Below are 21,306 nucleotides of genomic sequence, written 5' to 3'. Positions count from 1 at the left end.
GCAAGTGTGTTCGCCTCCCTTATAAAGGCTTCTCCTTTAGGACAGGGCTTTGCAGATCCATAGCTCGAGGCAAAACGCTGCTGTGTCCCAAAGGCCAGAATCTCATCAGATGTCCCCCAAGCCCCATCCTGTCCAGTGCCATGATCCAGTAGATCCTGGATGTTCCTGCACAGCTTCGTTAGTCTCGGGAGGGATGTGTTATGGCAGTTCTGTACTGTCCCTCTTCGTATAGAGGGACATACTGAACTGATTTATTTCTTGGGTTTTTTTTCCCCTAATGAGCAAAGTGGATGTGTTCCTCCCTTTCCCAAGACTCCAAACTGCAGAAAGGAATAACCCGGGACCTCCATCCTGGGGGCAGGAGGGCGCCTGCTCGGTGCTGTGCCAGGGCTGGCAGAGGTGTGTTGCCCTCAGTAACGAGCAGCTCCAGGCCCCAGCTGGGGAAAAGAAGCTGGTTTTGTGCTTGAGATCCACGATCCGGCACCAGCGTGCAAAGGAGTCTCCTCTTCCCCACATAACCATTCTCCGACAGACCCAGACCCGCGTCCATCCCAGCCTCTCGGCATGGCAGTCCGCTGGGCTCCTGAGGGTATATTCCGGGGTGGCCCAGGGCTTGCTCTGCCACGGGCTTGCTGGGCTCGGGTGGTGTGAAACAGTGTCTGAACCAGGTAATAATGTTCATGACTTGTTAGACACGTCCCCGTCCTCTAGAAATGGCTGGGCAATTAGCGCTTAGTGCTGGAGGGGCGTGGGGGTTCATGGAGGATTTTGTGGCTGCTAAAATATATGGCGTTCCTTCTGGGAAGGAACACACCCTGCTTCCTGGCCGCCGTTGCCTGCGGTCCGCCCTGCAAAAAGGTTTGCGTGTGTTCCTGCGAACCAGGGACCGGGCTTTTTCAGTGGCAGCCACGTCTCGGTGCTGTGGCGGTGGTGCCTGCGTGGCAGCGCTGCTCTGCCTCCTGCGCAGGAGGCACCTCTGTCTGACACTTTGCAAGGGGGAGGTTGCAAGGAGGGTCCCGGTGTGCTACGGTGGGGTTTGCATCCAGGAGCACCAGATGGTGGTGATCCCTGCTTGCGCTTGGGCAGGGAAAGGGCAGGCAATGCCAGAGCCTGTCTCCCAGCTTCCTGCTCCGGCTGCTGAATTACAGCACTCTGCTGGGATGGAAACAGGATCCAGGGACCACGATTTCCACTCCATGTATGAGCTGCGGAGAGGCAGCATGCTCGCTGGGCTCCTGCCAGAGCCGGAGGCGATAGGAAAAGGCCTTTCTCCCCACGCCCTGTCGCTGGCCGGTTCGCGTTTTGGCTGATCCCTCCTGTTTTTCTTCCGTTGCAGGCATCCCGACGCTCATCGTCCTGGACCCCAAGGGGGATGTGATCACGCGGCAGGGGCGGGTGGAGGTGCTGAACGACATCGAATGCCGCGAGTTCCCCTGGCACCCCAAGCCCGTGCTGGAGCTGACGGACTCCAACGCTGTGCAGCTGAATGAGGGCCCCTGCCTCGTTCTCTTTGTAGGTATGGAGCATCGCTGCTTTGAAAGCAGAGCCTGTGCTCGGGAAGGGGGCTGGGCTACCTGCCAGCTCAGCTAGAGCTGGCCACCGGGCTGAGAACCTGCCTCCAGTGGTGACAGTGTCCATAGGAAGGGACATCAACCCGTTTCCATCACCGAGAGCAGGGCTATGTGCTCACGTGTCTCCATGGGGAGAGCTAGTTCCCCATGGAGTCCCCTCGAGGGGATTCAAGGGGGCTGTCAGACCTGGAGCCTTGCCCCATACCAGAGAAAGGGGCAGCCGCCGCTCACAGCTTTGCCAGAGCCTGCCCCTGCCTGCGGGTCTCCTGCAGCTCCAGCCCAGCGACCTGAGGGATGCGATGGAGTAGTGATTTGCTGTGGAGAGGAGCTGTCATATCAAAGGCGCTTTAGTGGCGGCTGTGGAGAGGAATGCTGATGAGGTGTTGGGGAGTATGAGAAATACGCTGTTATGGCCGGTGGTGGTGGAGATGGGAAAGCCCTTTCTGGAGCAGGGACTTCATGCACATGTGACATTCCAGAGAAGGCAGAGGAAGCGTCTCTGGGAGGGATTACAGCTCTGTGCTGGAAATCACAGCTCAGGGCTTGAATCCCTGGGCTGAGCGGGGCTGTGACAGACACGAGGAGCCTCTTTTGTGCTGTGTTGGTCCTTGGGTATTCCCGCTGTGGGGTGCTGGCTGCAGGACAGGGCAAGCTTTTCCCCAAAGCCCCTGTCCCTCTTCTACTGCTAACCCACACATGAAGCTCTGCCGTGGTTGGAAACAGCCCTAGAGCTCATCTGAAGCAGAGCTGGCTCGTTCCTCATCCCTTCCCTGCCAGCAACAGACAGTTAAATCAGGCAAGGACTATGGCTGGGATGAGCTGTGCTACAGGCTGAGCCCCGGGGGGGCGGGGGTGCAGCAGAGGGGTCCACAGCATCCCAGGGACTGAGCCGAGGGGTCCTGTGCTCTTGGGGGAGGGTGGCTGTCCCTTGAGCCCTCTCAGAGCTTCGGTGGGGGTTTGCTGAAGAAGCCCCCCTTGGCCCGAGCCTGCCGGGATTGTGCAGGGGGCTGGCCCAGGGCAGGGTTTGTGTCCCGCTTCCTCGCACGCCCTTTGTGAGCAGCACACCCTTCTCTGCAGCACTGATAACACGGCTCTCGCTCTTTCCTTTCTTCCCTTCCAGATTTCCTTTTGACCCTGATTATTTATTCAGCATAGCCCAGCAGGGGACGTGAGTGCAGAGCCAAAAATACTCTCCTCGCGCGGGGAGGACCGGCTGGCCACGCCGAGCGTGATTGACTGGGGCCGGCGCGGCAGGCCTCTGGAAAGAGTTATTTTTATCTTGCTCTGAGCAAAGTTTTTCTATCACCTTGTTGCAAACAGCTCGTCAGGAGAGCGCTCTCCGGCCAGCGGCTGGGGCTCTTGCTCGGCGCTTGAGGGGATGCCTGGCCTCGGTGAAATGTGCCAGCGGTGTGCTGGGGCTGAGACAAAAGCTGGTGCTGCACTGAGGCAGGTGTCGGGGATGGGGGCTCCTCGTTGGACCGTGTCCTGCTGGGAGACCCCCCCATCAGACTGGTGCCTTTGCTGCACGAGCAGCAGCACCCCCAGAAGAAGGCAGTGGCAGGAGAAGGCAGGTTTAGCAAGAGCTTGTTGCGAATAAATCCTGACCGCTCTACATCCGCCCCCGGAGAGTTTAGAGCTGGGTTAGCCAGAGTGTGCAGGGCTGCCTGGAGTGCCGCCAGCAGCGCTTGTTTGTAGAAAAATCAATCCCTGCAGGTACGCCACAACTCTACGTATTTATCACTGTCGCACATGCAGGGCAGACCCCAAAATGCAGCATCTCTGGCATCCCCTGCTTTGCTTGGAGAAGCCAGAGAGGAGAGCAGGGAAGTGCAGAGCAAGGGCAGAGAGCGTTTTGGGTGTGGGCAGTGCCTGTCCCAGCCCAGGGCTGGACCGGTCGTGTTGGGTGGTTACAGCAGAGACCACGAGAGCTGCAGGGGCTGCAGGTGACCAGGAGACACGGGGCCTCTCTTCTGCCTTCTTACTTTTTTTTATTTTTAATGCTAAAAGTTGTCCCCGAATTGAAATCGTTTCATCTCGATGCTGCTCAAGGACGCAGTCCTTCCTCTTTCCAGCTCAGTATTTGAACTTCAGTGGTGGCTGGCGTTTGATTGATGTTGCCATCTCTTTCTACTCTACCTCTGTCAAATCAAAGCTGCCTTCACAGTGCTGCTGCTGCGGAGACTCGAGCAGAAAAGCTGTCGAGCAGCCGTCCTGAGGCGGAGGGATGGTGGGTGGCGGGCAGGGGTGGCAGGCAGCCTCAGATCAGCGCGTTCGTTTGGTCTTCAAAACATGCCGACACTTCTCAAACTGCAAAGCGGCTTTTTTGTGCCTGTTTGTCCCTGCGCTTCAGCAGCGGCACCAGGGGAGTGAGCGGTGAAGTATTTGGGGAGCAGGAGCTGCTCTTCTGTTATGTGTTTCTGTCTCACATGAAAAGCGCGTTTCAGCTGCTCCCTAATTGCTACAGAGCCATGTGGCTTTGAAGTTTGTGCTGTGCATCCGGGCTCTGGTTTCCTCCGCGGTGGTGCTGTGGGATAGAGCTGCCTGCGCCCGGCCGGTTTGCATCTGTTTGATCCTAACCTCCCTTTTGCCTTGCCTCTTTTGTTTTGTCTCCCCACCTCTGTGCCCTGCAGATTCAGAGGATGATGGAGAGTCGGAGGCAGCAAAACAACTGATTCAGCCCATAGCTGAAAAAATCATCGCCAAGTACAAAGCCAAAGAGGAGGAGGCACCGTTGCTCTTCTTTGTGGCAGGCGAGGTAAGCGGGAGGAGGGCATGGGGCTGTATTCTGCTGTGTCTTTCTACAAGGACTGAGCTGGGTTGGGTACGGCTGTCGCCATTGTTCAGGTGGGTAAACTGAGGCACGGCTACAGTGGCTAGTCAGGGACCATGGGGCAAAACCAGCCCTGAGTCCTGTCTCAGTCCCCTGTGCTTATTGCTGGATATTACTTGTGGCAAAGGGGTCCCAGCTGCTTTTGCTCAGAGGTGGAAAAGCCTGCGGGCAAGGGAACTGCTGGGGCTGGGCAGAGAGGGGCTGGGGGAGGTGGGAGGGAGCTGCCAGCTGCCCCCTCGAACCCTGAGGCTGTGCAGGAAGGAAACGTGCCTGGGCAGGGGGAGAAGAGCCGGGGTTTGGGTTTCAGCCCAGCCGGTTCTGCCCTCCTCGCTGAGGTGCTGCTGCCTTCCTTCCCACCCCGGGAGGAGGACAGGGACCCGCGCTCCAGCCTCTTCCCTAAGAGGTGCCTGCAGGAGGCATCCCTAATCCCAGGGGCCGGGCCCGTTTCTGTGCCAGGCGGGTGATGCCGGACAAAACCGCCCCTGGGAGTGGGCAGAGGCTGCGCTCCCACTGCCGGCCCAGCTCCGCTCTGCCCTGCCCCGGGGCTCGGCTGGGCACGTCACTCGCCTGTCCCCCTGTGAAATCAGGACTGTTTCCTGAGCTGACCATGATGTTGTTGGCTGTGATGGTGTTGGGGGGCGCATGCGGGCTGCAGTGCTTGGAGCTGGGGATCTGCTGGAGAAAAAGGGAAATGAGAAAATGGGGCTTCTGGCCTCCCTTTCCCCCCATGCAGACACTTTGCCCTGTGGCAGGCTTGAAAATGAGAAAGGTTTTGTGTGAGGGTTGAAAAAGCTCCCAGGCCCCCCCCAAGACCTGCGGTTCCCCTCCCGAGGTGCTGCCTGGGCAGGTGGCAGCAGCTGCGTGTCCGTGCGCCTGCTCCATCCTTCCATGCTCACGTCACAGCCGCAGTGTGCTGCAAGCAGGGCCCTCTGGAGCCGCCCTGCGCACAAACGGGTCCCCACCGCCGCACCCTGGCCCCCCCTGCTAGGCAATCCCCCACCACCACCTCCCACAGCCCATTTGGCCCCTTCCAGGCAGGCGTTCGCACTCCCACCGCCTTAATGGGTCTCCGAGCATCCCAGCTCGGCCCCGCGCCCCTGAATAAGCCCCTTGTTGGAAAGGCTGGTTTGGGAGGGTCCAGGACCTGCCCCCCTCCCCCAGAGCCTGTGAAGCGTTTTCCTCCCTGAAACATTGCTGCTATTCATCCAGCTCCCGACGTCCCTGCAGCGGCCGGGCCGAAGAATGGGGAGCGTCCAGCACGTCCCATTCATCCGTCACCTCAATAGCCGGGAGCGCTGGCCCCAGGTCTCCGCTGGCCCCCATGCACAAAGCAGCTCAGCCATGGCTGGAGCAGGCACCTCCCATTCCTCTCCCAGCACCGTCTGGGCTGGTTTTGCATTGATTAAAAACGTTTTTTGGTTCCTTTGCGGCTATGGGATAAAGGATGAGGCATCGCGACACCTGGGCTGGGAGGCGAGAAGGGTGGGGGGCTGCCGAGTGCCCCAGCCCCGCTCACCCTTCCCTGCCACGTGGTCCGGCTGCGCCAGAAACCCCTGCAATGGAAGGGGAGGCGCGACAGGAGTTACCCAGCCGGCCGCGGCCACGCGCCGCAGAGCCACCAGCCGCTAACCGGATTGATGGATTTCTATTACTGCCCTTGGGAAGGGGCTCGGAGGCACACTCCCCGTTTCGGATGCCGCACATAGTGGGCCTGGCCAGGAGCGGGAGGTGAATCGCCCTGGCAGCAGCTTTTGCATTGCGCATCCCCAGCAGAGACAGAGTGGTTTTTCCCCTTTGCCCAGTGCCGGGCCAAAAGGAAGGCAGCCCTCTCCCCGGTGAGCAGCTCGCTGCGAGGGAGCCCTGCAGCGTTTGTACTTGGACCTGCCGGTGGGGTTTCGGTGTTGGCTCAAAGCACGGGCCTTTGTCCCATTCCCATTTTCTAGTTTGCTCCAGGTCCCTTCGGCATCCGCCCCAGTGAGCAGCAAGGCCATGGCTGTGCTGGCAGAGGGCGGGCGAGTCCCGATATCCAGTTGTTCCCAGCTCCTGAGCTGCAGATGCTGACATGTGCTCCTTTCCCAGAGGCTCTGGGGTGGTCCAGGGTGGTGGGTCAGTCTGGGGGTGCTGGGAGCTGTGCCCTGTGTGGAAAGGGTTGCAGGAGTGTGTGGTTCCATCCCAGCTGGGGATAAATCAGCCCGGTTTGGTTTGGATGCAGAGCAGGCAGAAAGGCGGGTGTTGCCTGCTGCGCTCGTCGTCCTGCCAAATGCTGGTGCAAGGCCCAAGCACTCAGGAGATACTTGGTGGGCTGGACTACGGTGTGGAAGCAACAAACTGCTCCTGGTTGCCCTAGTTGTGCTGATGGCTCCTCTCTCCTTCTCGTTTGGGCCTCCAGGACGACATGACCGACTCCCTGCGGGATTACACCAACCTGCCCGAGGCTGCGCCCCTGCTCACCATCCTGGACATGTCCGCCCGCGCCAAGTACGTGATGGATGTGGAGGAGATCACGCCCGAGATCGTGGAAGCCTTTGTCAGCGACTTTCTAGCAGACAAGCTAAAACCCGAACCCATCTAAGGGGGCTTCTGCACCAACAGACATTATTTAAAACTAGGTCTCTCTTCCGCCGCTCGTGGATTCTCCAGCGTGTCCTCACGCCCGACCCAGTATCCAACCTTCTTGTGGTGCCTTGTTTTACGCAGTGAATCCTTCTCCTAAGCAAACTCCTTGAGATGCACTTTCAGCAGGGAGTCGTTGGCGTTTGGAGACTTCGCTTGTGCTTCATGGTGATATATTCTCTAATAACCAGGCCAGAACTGTTACCATATCGTTACTTTATACACGGCACTAGCTAGCAGGCAAATCTTTTTGCATGGTGTTCTTCCCAACGTATGCATCAGGCAGTGGATGGGGTTCTCGGGGCTCTTTTCTTCTCCTTCTCCCTCTTCTTTCCTTTCCTACCACCCCTGCTGACTAAATGACTTTAAGGAAGCAATAAGGAAACTGTCCCCTTCGCCCCTGGCCCGTCCAGCTTTCCCATGCGAGTGCCCTGACGAGGCCGAGACAAAGTCTTAACTGCTGACAACCTCTGAAAGACCACGGCGCAGCCAGGCTCTGCCTCCTGGGGGTGAGACCTTTCCATGTGGGTTTCCCACCTCCCACCCCAAGCACCGACAGCCTTAGGTGCTGCTGGCTGTGCCTCTCAGGGGGGTCACCCACCTGCGATGGGTGGATGTTCCCTCCCTCCCTCTCTTGAGCCAGGAGGAGGACCACCATCGGGCTGCCCTCACCTCTCCGTCTCTCCCTTGTGCTCCCCCCTTCCCCTCTCGCCCCTCTCTCTGGTATGAATTGTCCTCTCCCCTCTATGTTAGTTGATTGAGATGTTTTTTCGTAGGTGTGTCCCAAACCCAACATTAATGGTGCTGTTCTTTAAAAAAAAATAACCAAAAAAACCCAACAAAAAAAAAAATCCCTCCCTAATCCAAGCACCACAGCCGAGCCCCCAAAAAGTGACATTGTAAAAACTGTACATGGTGATTGGAACTTTGTAATAAAACCGTTATAATAACCTCGTCCCCGGAGGTGCCGATTGCCGTGTCCTGCCGTCAGGGAGAAGGGAGCCCGCCTGGGACCTGTGTGGGAAGAGGAGCCTCCCCAGCCAGACCCCATGGGGTAGGTGTCGGTGCCGGCAGCTCCCGGTGCTGTCGCGGCTGAGCTGGGATCATGTGTTCCGCCCCCCCCATGGCTATTTGCTGCACCTCACTCAGGGATGGTGACTCCTGTGAGCTGTTGGGAGACACCATGGAGGGGGGAACGCGGCCTCGCTTCCCCGTGCTGCGCCCACCCACCCCATGGCCTCTACTCACAGCTCCCCCAGAGCCGAGGGTCCCCTTTGGCCCTTACTGGACACAGCAGCAGCTGTGATGGTTTCCGCCGACATCCCCAGGAGGGTGGTGTCCCGGAGGCGTGTGTGGTGGTGTGCTGAATAACGGGTGTTGTGCAAGCCACTGCTTCTCCCTTTCAGCTTGTTAGTCAGCAATGGTGGTGGTACAGCCTCTCCCCTTCGATCACAGCAACCCACGCTGGCAGGAGCAGGGAAAAGCCGCCAGCTCAGCGAGGCAGGAACTGTATAAATCCACCCTGTGTGTTGCATGTTTCAGAAGCTCTCGTGTTCGGTGGTGACTGACTGACTGGTGAGCTGTTGGAGGAGCAGCCACACTGCCTGGCTCCCCAGTCCCTGAGCCAGAGAGGGCAGGAGCACAACAGCGCTGGGAGCTGCTGGGAGCAGCCCACCCTAAATTGACCCTAATGAGCTCGTATCGCGTTTACGGGAGATTTTTGGAGAAATAGCTTTTTCAGTGAGTTACCCACTGCAGGGTTAAGGGCTGTGTGGGGCCGGACTCAAGCTGTGTGGAAGCAGCTGAGCAGCAGCGGCGCCTCCAGGCCCCCCCACCACCCACAGCACACACTGCCTGTGCTCAGTGGCTGCCTGCTGGTTCGAGAACAATTGCAACAGGTTTGTGGTATGAAAGACCACAGGGTCTGTCGCATTTAGTCACACAGCAGCAGCTGGTTCTTTTTTTGGAGGGACAACCCATATTCCCCTCCAAATGTTGTAGTTCAGGCTGGCAGTGAGCTCAGCACTGCAACAGCCACTTGGTAGGAACTGGAGCAAAGCAACAATATTCTGCCTGAGAATCGAGTCATTTTGGGTCAGTTAGATGAGACTGGGGTGGAATGGGCCTCTGGAGATGGAATCGTTCAACTGGAGCAGTTCCAGGCTCAAGGTAATGCTGCTGTCTGACAGCACACTGCACACCCAGCCCAGGCAGCGCTGCATGCTGCTCGGATACAGGTGCCGGGGCATGGAGAAGGCTGAATCTCCATCTCTGAGTATTTCTCAAGTAGACTATATACATGATTTCAGTGTGGTAACAGGACAACAGAGACAGAAAACAAACACAGCTGTGGCAGCTGCCCCCTGACCCTGCAGGGAGGGATCCGAGGCTTCCCCAGATCTGAGGGAGAAAAGCCAGGGAGCTGGCTACCCACAAGGCGAGAGCCCCCACCCGCCGCCCTTTCCCTTCTCACTAGCATCACCGTGCGGCCGCAATGCCCGTAGGCTCGGCCAGGAGCCACGCACTGACCCAGGCACAGCTCTGCCAACGACAGAGCTCTTTAATACCCATTTACTACACACCAAACAGCCCAAGCTGCTCTTTTATTAACTCTACAGCATGCCAAAGGGAAAAGATGCTTCTTCAGCACCTAAACTTCAGCAGTTTAGCCCACTATAGGGAACTTCTGCCTTTCGTCCTCCTGCTTGTGCCTCCGCAGCAACTGCCTCTTCCCCTCAAACAGCACAATGCCAGCAGCAATAGCAGAGTTCAAGCTGTCCACGCCTGGCACCACAGGAATGATCAGTCTCTTCCCCCCTGTGCTGGCTGCGAGGTGAAGCGCGTCTGGACTCAGACCATGGGTCTCTCCACCGATCACCACTGCCACTGGAGTCTGTGTCCAGTTTTCATAGTAATACTGCCCAGCCAGCTCTGGGACGCAGGCACTCGTCACTCCCTCCTCATCCTCGCACTCAGGAGCAGCCTTGGGTTTGGATTTCACAGGAGGTTTCAGGTTGCCAGGAGCAGAGCCAGCCCCGCTGGCTCTCCTCAGCACAGGCACAGTCTCAGCCTGAGTACCTCCGTCTTTGTTGTCGGCCACGCAGACCTGGACGCTGGCAGGAAGGTTGCTGGGAACAGATTCCCAGTCCAGGTTGGCGACAATGGGCAGACGGAAGTGAGCCCCCATGCCTGCACGGAGCACCTTTGGCTCCCACGGATCCACACAGCCTGAGAGGGAAGGGGAGAAAACAGCAACAGTGCAGCAGCTCCAAAAAAGATGGATTCAGCAGCTGCTGCTCACAGCAAATCGTGTCAGTGCCAGGCACTGCTTACAAATTCTTGGGAACAACATCTTCAAGCACCGCTTATTCTCTGCCTTACCCTCCAAATTACTCAAACTGAACTTTTTTTCCCCAGGGAAAAGCTCTTACCTTTGGTGAGCAGCACTTTCTCACAGCCTGCTCCTGCTGCAGATCTCAGAATAGTCCCCAAGTTTCCCGGATCTCGGATATTGTCACAGATGAGGAGCAGTGGCAAGGAGCTGGTTAGCTGAGCAGTAGGGTACGACAACTTGGCATGGTCGGGCTTGGAAAAGATCCCTGAGGAGACAAAGTGCTGACAGGCTTATGACTAACACACCCCAAAGAGAGAGCTGTCTCTCACTTAGTTGGCCCAAATCTTACTAAATTGGTTCTGGAGAAAACATTAGGAAAAGTACTGCTTAAGAGAAGTTTGAGAACAGTTTGTCACTTCACAAGGATAACTTTTTCCCAGCAAAGCTTAAGCAGCACATTATTAAAAATGAGCATTAGAACCTTCAGTACGCTCTAAAAGCTACTTTCACATTTACCACAGTAGGCCAAAGAAAAAAGGAATTCTCTCAGATTATACCACTCTTGACACACTGCCAGAACGTCTAGGGGAAGGTTATGAAGAGATAGTCATTATCCACTTATTGTGAAGTAAGTTTCCTTTTGAGCAGTGTTGTGGCTGTTTCCATGGTAACTTACCTATAAGCCCCTGAGGAGTCACGAGGTCAGACCAGCTCTTAATGTCTTCAAATTTCACCTTAACTAAGTTGGCTCGTTTTAGCTGAGCCTCGGGCAGCTCCTTCAGGTGCCCCACTGTGCTGAAGAAGAGAGTCTGCAGCACGGCTCCTGCCTCCAGGGCGTCCTTGATCAGTCTGTGACCTTCCAGCAGAACCTTCCCGTGGTGATCCCGAAATTTCTTCGACTTGGCAATAGTCACCACTTTTCTGCAGAGAAGTTAATCAGAGAAAATGGCTGTGATGGTTAACACCACCCTCAGTCTGAGGTTTGCCAGCTACTGGGAACTCAGAAGGCCGCCGGGTATGTTTAGACCGGCTGTAAATGGCATTATAGTATCAGTCTCTGTCCAGACCCCCCAAGTGTCAGAATTTGCCCCAAATTCTGCAGACGTGACACCGAGTAGCCGTCGCTGGGTTCCACCGGCGGCTCGGAGCTCCCTGCGGCCCCAAAGCGCGCCCGGGGCCCATGTCCCTCCCTCCGCGGTGCCACCCGCGCCTCACCCCAGCCTCCTGTCACCGGCCGCCGCCTTCTCGTACCACAGCCCCGGCCCGGCCGAGCTCCGCTCCACCGCCGGGGGCGGGGGGGGCTCCCGGGGGCTCTGCCGCTGTTCGGCCGCCGCCCTCCGCTCCTTCTGAGGCGGCAGCACCCGCACGGGGCTCCGCCGCAGCGCCCGCACCCCTCGCCGCCCCCCCGGCGCCGCCGCAGGGCCGGGCGGCAGCAGCGAGCGGCCCAGCCTCCTCAGCGCCGCCATCTTGTGCCGTCACCGTCCCGGCGACGGCGAGGCGGCGTGAAGGGGGCGCGTCGCGCTCGGATGACGTCAGCGCCGCGCCATGGCGGCCCGCCGCGCGCTGCACTTCGTCTTCAAAGTGGGCGACCGCGGGCGCAGCGCGCGCTTCTACCGCGAGCTGCTGGGCATGAGGGTGAGCTCGCGGCGGGGCCTGAGGGGAAGGGCGGGACGGTGGGCGCCCCCCGCAGCTGAGGTCGCCCCGGGGCTCCCCCGGCCCCGCCGGAGGACGGGGGCTTCTCCCCTCCTCTGTGTCCGCTGGGCCGCCTCCTCCGGCTTTCACCCCCGCCCGGGACGGCCGGCGCCGCGTTAGGCCTTGCAGGGGCTGCTGAGGGGAAGGGGGATGGATGGCGTCTTCCCTGCGCTGACCTTCTTCTCGGCTCTCTGCCGTCAGGTGCTGAGGCACGAGGAGTTCGAGGAGGGCTGCAAAGCCAGCTGCAACGGGTGAGTAGGGCCTGGCAGCCCTCCCCAGGCCGTTGTTTCTTGTAAAACACCTGGCGGTCACGACCAGGCACATCTCCCTAGTTTATAGGTAAAATAGGGGGTGGTTTGGTTTGGGTTTTTTTAAGTGCTTCCCTCGGAATCAACAGTTACCCTTTTTGTGTAGGTAAGATGTTTACATTGAAACACAAGTGTTGCTGTGTTTCGCTATAGACTGATGCTAAACTTTATAAAACTATTTCTAAGCTTTCCTGGAATTACATTCAATTAAATCGGGTTTTTATAGGTATGGGGCTATGTAGGTTAAAAAGGGGCTGTGTAGGGTCTTGGGTTAAAAATCCCCCCTGGTAGCCCCAAAGACTTTTGTCTTTATTCACGAACCTTACAATCTGGTGCCTAACTGCTTACTTTTCCTACTTTGCAATAAGGAAGTGCTCATATAATTACAGCTAATGAGCAGCTAATGAACTTTAAATCTGAGCTGTTAAGAAAGAGGTAGAATTTTTTTTTATCATGTGTTTGTGGATGGCAGCCCAAGGTCAAAACTATTGACAGGGCGAGGGAGGTGCTTGTGTGCTGAGCTGCCATAAGAACCCTTCACAGATATCAGCTCCTATTTGGTGGGAGATTACTGGATTACCTGTGCCATTTGTTTACTCGAGAGATGTGTTTCTTCCTTGGAACACTAATAGTTGCAGTTCTTGATGTTGATTTCTAATACTTATTACAATAAAATATGGATATTCCAGCCCTTATGATGGAAAATGGAGCAAAACAATGGTGGGCTACGGGCCGGAAGACGATCACTTTGTTGCAGAATTGACATACAATTATGGTATTGGAGAATATCGCCTGGGCAATGACTTTCTGGTAAGTACCACGCTTAGCGGCAAAATCTTTCTTCTTAAGATAAGCTTTTTTATTTTTATGATTAGGAGTCTGTTCAGCATATAGGTTGTACCAGTTGGGTTTTAAATGCTGTTTGGCCCCTTAAACACTTCTGATTCTTGCTTTTGTAGTTGTCTCCAAGTTGGAAGAGCGGAAACTAGAGCAGCTTTGTGCTCTCAGTTAGGATCCAGGAAAATACTTCCTTGAACGTCTTCCAGCTCAGTTGCTGTATGTGTAGGAGAGTTGGTATTTGCTGGCTGATCCGATGTGGAATGGTTAGCTAAGAAAGATCTTGCTGTAGGAAAACGCTCTTTTATTTGTTACTGCTTATTTCTTTGTTATTTACTAGCTGACAGCTAGCGAAGATCTCTTATTTCTTCTATGAATACGTGTAATGTGTTTGCTCATTCTTTCGCCAGTTTGTGGGGACTCAAGAAACAGCCGCTTGGAGCCACAGATATCTACCTAACCTGGTAGAAGAGTGAGGAAATCAGTTTTCCACTTCTGTACAATGCGTCAAATCAGAGTTTTAAATTCTTTTGCTTTTCATTTCCCTTTGGTGTGAAACAAGGGTAGATTAATGCATTCCAAATATATGTGGGATGTGCAGTACAATTTCGCTTATTTCATAGGAGCAAGATACCCGGTTCTCAGGAGGTCGTATGGTCTGTCTCTTATAAAAAGTAATCCGGTTTGTTTCTAGTCATTTGCAGAGGCAGGCTATTCAAAGGTAGGACTTAGGCAGCATCCACTCTATGAATTTTGTGTCTGCCTGTTCTCTTCTCACTAGGGCATAACACTTGTGTCCAGCCAGGCTGTGAGCAATGCTAAGAAGATGGGGTGGCCCCTCAAAGAAGTCACAGCTGGTCTTTTTGAAACTGAAGCCCCGGGGGGATACAAATTTTACTTGGAAGACAAGGAACAGCTCAAGCAAGGTGAAACATACACACTCGCTCCTACTGGTGTTCAAGAGGGGTTTACAAGTGGGGTATTAGAATGGGCTGTGCATTTGTCTCAGTGGTGTTTTGTGAAACAGAGCATGTTTTTGTTATTTCTTTGTTACTTCTCAAGAATGTAAAACTGTGCATTTAAAACTATAATTATTTGTAAACTAATTTCAAATTATTGTAATGTTACAGATCCTGTGCTAAAGGTAACCTTGGGTGTCTCCGATCTGCAGAAATCTGTTAACTACTGGTCTGATTTGCTCGGGATGAAAATATATGAGAAGGATGAGAAAAAGCAAAGGGTATTGCTAGGCTATGCGGATAACCAGGTTAGTCCTTAGAAAACTTTCCAGTTCTGATCTTTAAGAGTTGCGTTTCATCATAGAAACCTCTAATTTCGTGAGAACAAAATCTTAAAGGGGAAAAAAGCTCTTAATTAAAGCAACTGTGGACTTAATTCTGGGCATTTAAATTAAAGCTTGTGTGCACTTACCTGCACTTTTAAAAAAAAAACAAAAGCTGTGGTTTGCTCTGGTAATCCTGGTTTGTTGGGAAATACGTGTATGAGTGATTATGAAATTGTCCACATCAGTGAAAAGCTAGAGTGAATGTAGCACTGAGAACAGCGTCCTTGCAAGTCAGGCTTGCTTTTTTCCTCTTTCAGTGTAAGTTGGAGTTGAAGACTGTTGGAGGAGCAGTGGATCACGGGACAGCGTTTGGGCGGATTGCCTTCTCCTGCGCAAAGGAAGAGGTGATGATGACATTTCCCTTATCCCTTTCATTACCCAGAGCTGACTAGTGGGAGGTTAATTTCTAGTATTAGCAAAATATCTCAGATGTCAACAAAATAATACTGAGCATGTACTTTGTTTATATTTCTCGCAGTGGGAATGCGATGGAGTTGGGGTAACAGGGAACTGTAAATGAGAATGACCTCAATGTGTCTGATCTTCATCTGACTGGGGTTGATTTTTTGTTTTCTGTTTCAGTTGCCAAACATCGAAGCACTGATGAAAAAGGAGAATCAGAAAATTTTAACACCTCTGGTTAGCTTGGACACACCTGGCAAAGCCACAGTGCAAGTGATTATTTTGGCTGATCCTGTAAGTAGTATTGGAAATAGTGATTCAATTTGATTTAAATTTCTCTCTGCAATTTATCTAACTTGCCTGCTGTTAAACTTGGTTTAGGATGGCCATGAAATCTGTTTTGTGGGAGATGAAGCATTCAGAGATCTGTCCAAGGTGGACCCTAATGGTGACAAATTGTTAGATGATGTAAGTGATGCTGTCTGCACCTTCGTTTTCTTCCTGATTATAGACACCCATATAATCTAATTGTTGTTCCATGTGGAGTTTTTCCAAGAAGCAAGTCCTGTAGTCACTTAGCTCAGGTTGCTTTCTTGCTAAGAAAAAGAAATCCGTTTTTAAAGTTCACTTAGCGTCCTGGCTGGAGTTTTCCGGCCTTGCTCTCTGGGCAGCCGGGTGGTAGTGTGTGTCTTGCCGGACACATCAACAACGCTTTGGTGTAAGTTGCTACAGAAAATGATTTGTGAGCTGCAGTAACGTCAGTGCAGCTGGGCATCCTCCCGAGGCAGAGGGGCTCTGGTGTGGAGCGTGAGCTCTGTGGGAAGGCTGTGTTTGAACTATCCTGGTTTGCTCTTGTATTGTAAAGATCATCTCTTTATTTGCTGCAGCAGAGAACATTGGTTTTCAGTGTCTGTATTCCTTACTACTACATAAAGAATAACTTACCTGTTAGAATAGCTTTCCTCCAAATTAGAAAGTGTCCTTGTGATCCATCTGGGCTTGTGGGAGAGCCTGGTGAGTGTGAGCAGCCGGGCCTCTGGTGACACGATAATGCTTCTCTTTGTGCAGGCCATGGCGGCGGACAACAGTGACCAATGGTTTGCTGCGCGAAAAATGAAGAAGGTTTCTGCTTAGCTGGAGAAAAGGACTGGACGTCTCGTTTGTGCCTCGGTTCTCATCTGAGGGAAATGCCAATCCTATGTAACGTGTTGCATTACCCCTTCCAGTAAGAGGGTGCCGTAATGTCCCATGCTGGTCGGTTTGTTTGATTTAAGCTTATGTCTCTTACTGCAACTCTTCCCCTTTCAAGCAAATGGCATGTTCTTCAAAAAAAATTAGGCTGTGCAGTGAGGAGCAGGCTGAGCACGTGCCTTCAAAAACAGGGGCCATCAGTTAAGAGGAAAAACTTAACATTTCTCTGTTGTTGTTATACTTGGAAAAAAATGTTGTTAGATTTATTAGAATATCCAATTCTCTAACTAATCGACTTTAGCCATCCTGGATTTGCGGCTTGGAGAAGAGATTTTCAGGTAGCTGCAGCTGTATCACAGGCACTCCGCTTCTGTGACGAAGTATCGGAGTTCAGCTATGGTAGTGCATGCCTGTTTATTGGGAAGAGAACAATTATTTTGCTAAAGCACGTGAATATCCTGGTCTGGAACAAACCCTATTTTCATTCCAAGATGTTTTTCCAGCTTTGGAGGTGAAATCTTTGTTTGAGAAGCCCATGGTGCATTTCTCACTGGGGCCACGTCATTGATGCGGTGGTTTCCACCTCATACTAAGCTCCTGCGTATCCATCTCCTGATGGCAGCATACAGAGCCTTCCACATTCCAGGCGGGAGCCGAGCCGTGCTTCAGGGCATGTAGCAGCTGCGCTGTCCCCGGGGTGCCGGGAGGCTATTTGAAATAAATCTATTCTGGTTTTGCAGTTAGCTTTTGATGAGAAATTGCCTTTGGAAGTAACAGTTTACGGTTTATTCTGTTGGAATGAAGTCGCTCTGCTTTTGTTAGTGGGATAAGGGCTGGGAATGCAGGGAGTAATTACCAGCATTGTCCACATCAGGCACGCTGCCTGGTTTGTAATCGTTCTTGATGAAAACCTTAAATAAGTGTCACAGAGAAAAGCCGGCAAAATCAGCAGCATTAGCAGTCGCCGAGGCACGTCGGGGCTTGCAGTGAATATTTTGAGTTCAAACAGGAAAAATGCCTCTCTGTGATTTTTGTTGCTTGAGGTTTGTGTATTCCAGTTCCGTGATGATTTTCAGTCGCGTACCGATCGAATTAGAAATGTCATGTGTAAGCTGCACCCCTGAAACCGGCGCCGCCCCTTGCCAGTGTCGCCCTTAAATGAATAAAGGCGATTCGGGAGGACGGTTTGAGTCCCTTTTTTCCAGCTGCGCGGCATCGCGCTGCACCGAAGTTCCTCTCCCTTTTTCATCACGTTCTCGATTTTCCTGCGCAAAAATTAATCACGGGGAAGGGCCGGGGCAGGCGCCGCCACCGCCGGGCCGCCAGGGGGCGCTGCGGGGCGGGGCGGGGCGGGGCTGCCCGCGCTAACGTCAGAGCGCGCCAAGGCGCGCGTCGGCCACGCCGCCGCCATGGAGCCCGGTGGGTGCGGGAGCGGGGGGAGCGGGGCCGGGGCGGGGCGGGGGGGGCCGTCGGGACCGGGCCGAGGTAACGGTGTCTCCGCGCAGGGCCGTGGGGCGTGTGCGAGGAGACGGCCATCCTGCACGGCGGGTTCCTGCTGGCCGCCCGGCTCACCCAGCCGCGGCCGCTGCGGGAGCTGCGCAAAGCTGACTGGCCACGCGTGGGACCCCCCATCACCGACGCCCTGGGGGAGATCGGGGCCCGCTGCCCGTCGCCGCTGCAGCACAGCCTCTGGAAGAAGGAGGCCGTGGCCATCGTCTGGGCTAAAGTGCTACTGCCGGCCCCACCGGCCGCCTCGCTGGACCAGGGATGGGAGCAGGATGACTTCTTCTCCGTGGGCAGGATGATCCCCGACCTTAACCACACCGTCCTCTTTGAGCTGGTCAAAGCCCTCGGTGCACCCCGGCTCTTTGTGCAACTGCTGCTGGCGCTGCCCCGAGATGTGTGCCGGAGCGAGCTGGAGCACTTGGTGGAGTACATCGCCAGTGAGACGTCCCCATCAGACATCAGATTCTTCTTGGACGTGTGGTGGGAGGTGATGAAACACAAGGAGGGACAGGAAGACTCAACAGTATCTACGTTCAGCACTCTCATACGTCAGCATGGGTGTGAGACCTCTCTGGATGATGGTCTCCAGCCCCCAAAGAGGTTCAAGGGTGACCCTGGCTCTCTGAATGACACCCCTGCTGCCACCAGCCTGCTCATGGTCCTGATAGAGGGGTTAAAGCAAACCTACCGGAGCATCACCCTGCCCCGCATGAAATGCTATGCCTTGGCCAACCTGGTGGAGCTGCTGTCCGTGTTCACCGACCTAGAGCCAGAGGACAGCCCCCTGCCTGTCACAGAGTACCTGGACAAGATCAGCTCTGTGGTCAGCCTCTGGACCAGGGACACTGAAAGCCAGTTCCACCACAGGGGGCTGGACGAGAAGGTGAAGGAAGCAGAGAGAAGCCTGAACCTCTTGTCCATGGTCAAGCTCTCTTGTGAAGAGCTCTTTGTTGGCTTGGGCTTTCTCTGCAGCTTGTTGCATGCCTGGGAAGAGGAGCTGCAGGGCACCCTGAACAGCTCTGAGGAGCTCTGCTATGAGACATACCGGCTCCTGGACACTCTTACTGCTTTTGGGAAGAACCTGGTTTGCTTCTCGGAGAGTAGAGACCTGGGTGAGGCTGAGACATATGTAGTGTTAGAGCTGACACAGATCACCAAAAGCTTTCTCAAGGAGATCAGTGTCAGCCTGAAGGGCAAGGATTTGGATGCCAGCCTCGTGTCTTCAGTTGCCATGACAATCATTGAGCAAAAGCTGGACAGGCACGTGGAGATGTGCTCCATATTTGCTTCTGAAAAGACCTGGGCCTTTTCAAAGGACTGGGTTGACTGCCTTGTGAAAAACAAAGCTCTCTTCCAGAAACCAGAGCTAGTTTTGAAATTGTTGAAGACACTGGTGAACTTTGCTATGTCCCGCCAAGACAAGGAGGCCCGAGAGCTGCAGATGCAAGTGACCAAAGCCATCGTGGAGTGTTACACTGAGCTTTCATTAACTGACAAAAACAAAGTGATCTCGGGTGTCCTGGTGTCGTGGGGCGGGCCAGGTCTGTCCCTGAACTTGCAGGTTTTCATGGAGGGGTTCCAGGAGGATCTGAATGTGACTTTCAACCAGATCACGAAGAGTGTGTCTGATCAAGGCCTGACTAGGGCTGTGGCTTCTGTCGCCAGGCTCATGCTGCTGTACCCTGAGGCCACGGTGAAGCAGGTTTGTAATCTTGCTGTAGTTAACCTAGGAGCGCACCAGTTCCTCGCACAAATCCTCTGCTCCTTCCCAGCGCTGAGCTTCCTGGAGACCCACAATGATCCAAGCAGGCCATGCAGCCTGGTCGTGAGGTGTCTGGAGGAGGCAGTATGGGGGAGGCTTTCTACTGTGAGGGAAGAGGAGCAGTTCCTTGAGTTCCTGGCCTTCCTTATGCAGCCAAGCTCAGCTGCCCCACTTGTGTCACCTGCAGAGGTGACCAAAGCCTTTGTCCTTCCCTATTTGAAATCAGACTCTGCTCAAATTGAGCTGAGCCTGCAGATCCTCAGTAAGGTTTTGGGGGTACAGTCCTGTTCAGAAGAGCACTGGATCAAGTCCTGTCACCCGTTCCCACTTCTCCTCAGCCTCTGCAAGCTTCTAGATGGTTACACGAAGTACTGGCATCAGCCCAGGGACCAGCTCTTCCCTTTGCTGGAGACCAAAGACCTGCTGCAGAACATTCTCTGCCAACTCTGTGAGGTGGTAAGACCAGAAACTGTTCCCTCTCCTGAGCTGTGGGTCCAGTCGCTGGCTTGGCTTCACAGGAAGGTGGCGTTGCTGGATTGGACCATCGGTCTCCGGCTGAAGAAGCTTTATGGAGACCACTTCAAGAATGAGGTCCCAGCAACTCTGTTTGAGATCTGCACGCTTCCTGAGGATGAGTGGACATCACAGCCTTTGCCAGCTTATGGACTGGGCAGCGGGCTCTTGGCATGGATGGAGTGCTGCTGCGTGTCCACAGCGCTCAGGGAGACGATGCTGACGCTCCTCACAGTCAATGTGGACAACCCTGAAGAAGTAAATCTCTTCAGCAAAGGGTTCCTGGTGGCCCTTATACAGGTCTTCCCTTGGTGCAGCCACAGCGAATGGAAGAGGCTCACACACGTGGTCGAAAACCTGCTGCAGAGGCAAATCTTGCACGTGCCGTACACGCTGGAGTACGTGCAGTACATGCCCTTGTTGAACCTCCGGCCGTTTGCCTGCTACCTCCAGTTCTCCGTGCTCTTCCTGCGGGGCTTCCAGCTCCTCTGCAGCTCCAGCTGTTCCAGCTGGCTGCCGGCAGAGGCTTGGCTCCACGTGGTCCAGCTGTACTGCAGCACCATGACAGACCTGCTGGGCTCCATCAAGAACACCGCGGGGCCCCCCTCGCACCCTGCCGAGGACAGGACCTCCACGCAGGAGGTGTCCTTCATCTGCATCCAGATGTTCTGCCACCTGCTGCATGTCGCCGCCATGCTGCCGAACAAAGAGTGTGGCGAGCCGCTGGTGGTGGTAGCTTTGGAAATCCTATCGCAGTACGAGACGTTCAGCAGCGCCGATACGTCCCCCAGCAACACACTGCGGAGAGCCAACGAGAGGCACTTCCTGGAGTCCATCACGGACAATATCGGTGACGAGGCGCTGCGTGGCACCCTCCTGCAGAAGCTCAGCAAGCTGGGAGCCCGATCAGCCGGGGAGCCGGCTTGAGGAGCTAGAGAGGGCAATGGAGGAGAGCACTGACCCTGCCTCAGGGGACCCCTTGCGTGGAAAGCTGTAAGATCCGTAATAAACCCTGTCTGTTTTTCTTTCTTGAACTTATTTCTCCCCTGCTGTGTTTTCTTCCAGCCTGTCGGGGCCGTGTAAAGACGGGTAGGAACAGCCACTCTGATATTCCAGCGGGAATAGCTGTGCAAACAGCTCTTCTGAGCCCAGCTGCTGGTGCCGTGGCTCCAGCCTTGCCTGCTGGCTGGCTGGATTTATAGAGCGCGCCTGGCAGCCTCCGGCATCAGGGAAACCAATTCCCTCTGGCTTCCTTGCTGCCGGCCCTCTCCTAGTCCTGGGCGGGTTGTTGGGTTCACCACGTGGAGGCGAGTCGGGTGAGTTCAGGACAGGCAGGTGCCTTTGGAAATACGTGTGTTGCTCCTGCCCGGAGGTGGGGGTGCAGCGATAACCCCGTGTGTTA

General features: G+C 54.7%; 4 protein-coding genes across 5 annotated transcripts in view; 3 read left to right on the top strand and 1 right to left on the bottom strand.

Annotated features, from left to right (window-relative positions):
• The window catches only part of NXN (nucleoredoxin), a 53,348-nt gene extending 45,379 nt beyond the window's left edge, over positions 1 to 7,969 (top strand). For both annotated transcript variants that reach the window (XM_054209310.1, XM_054209311.1), the window contains exons 6-8: positions 1,337 to 1,516; positions 4,202 to 4,326; positions 6,791 to 7,969. In XM_054209310.1, coding sequence (XP_054065285.1) covers positions 1,337 to 1,516; positions 4,202 to 4,326; positions 6,791 to 6,973 — 488 coding nt within the window. In that variant the 3' untranslated portion in view covers positions 6,974 to 7,969. The remainder of the gene's footprint in view (positions 1 to 1,336; positions 1,517 to 4,201; positions 4,327 to 6,790) is intronic.
• A 1,615-nt stretch (positions 7,970 to 9,584) lies between these two features.
• On the bottom strand, positions 9,585 to 11,828 carry MRM3 (mitochondrial rRNA methyltransferase 3). Its single transcript, XM_054208895.1, has 4 exons — positions 11,564 to 11,828; positions 11,025 to 11,269; positions 10,446 to 10,613; positions 9,585 to 10,242 (listed from the first exon to the last, which is right to left on the bottom strand). Exons 1-4 carry the CDS (start codon positions 11,812 to 11,814, stop codon positions 9,680 to 9,682), a joined length of 1,227 nt encoding a protein of 408 aa, XP_054064870.1. The 5' UTR covers positions 11,815 to 11,828; the 3' UTR covers positions 9,585 to 9,679.
• Positions 11,829 to 11,846: 18 nt separating this feature from the next.
• GLOD4 (glyoxalase domain containing 4) lies at positions 11,847 to 16,866 on the top strand. The gene is made up of 9 exons (XM_054208893.1): positions 11,847 to 11,983; positions 12,242 to 12,291; positions 13,038 to 13,158; positions 13,967 to 14,111; positions 14,316 to 14,452; positions 14,788 to 14,874; positions 15,113 to 15,226; positions 15,314 to 15,400; positions 16,001 to 16,866. The coding sequence occupies exons 1-9, from the start codon at positions 11,894 to 11,896 to the stop codon at positions 16,064 to 16,066; spliced, it is 897 nt and encodes a 298-aa protein (XP_054064868.1). The 5' UTR covers positions 11,847 to 11,893; the 3' UTR covers positions 16,067 to 16,866.
• A 608-nt stretch (positions 16,867 to 17,474) lies between these two features.
• On the top strand, positions 17,475 to 20,938 carry GEMIN4 (gem nuclear organelle associated protein 4). The gene is made up of 2 exons (XM_054208892.1): positions 17,475 to 17,542; positions 17,629 to 20,938. The coding sequence occupies exons 1-2, from the start codon at positions 17,533 to 17,535 to the stop codon at positions 20,829 to 20,831; spliced, it is 3,213 nt and encodes a 1,070-aa protein (XP_054064867.1). The 5' UTR covers positions 17,475 to 17,532; the 3' UTR covers positions 20,832 to 20,938.
• The last annotated feature ends 368 nt before the right edge of the window (positions 20,939 to 21,306 follow it).

The sequence above is a fragment of the Rissa tridactyla genome, chromosome 7, assembly GCF_028500815.1.
Source record: "Rissa tridactyla isolate bRisTri1 chromosome 7, bRisTri1.patW.cur.20221130, whole genome shotgun sequence".
NCBI classification, from domain to species: Eukaryota; Metazoa; Chordata; class Aves; order Charadriiformes; family Laridae; genus Rissa; species Rissa tridactyla.
This window is presented reverse-complemented; position numbering and strand designations above follow the sequence as displayed.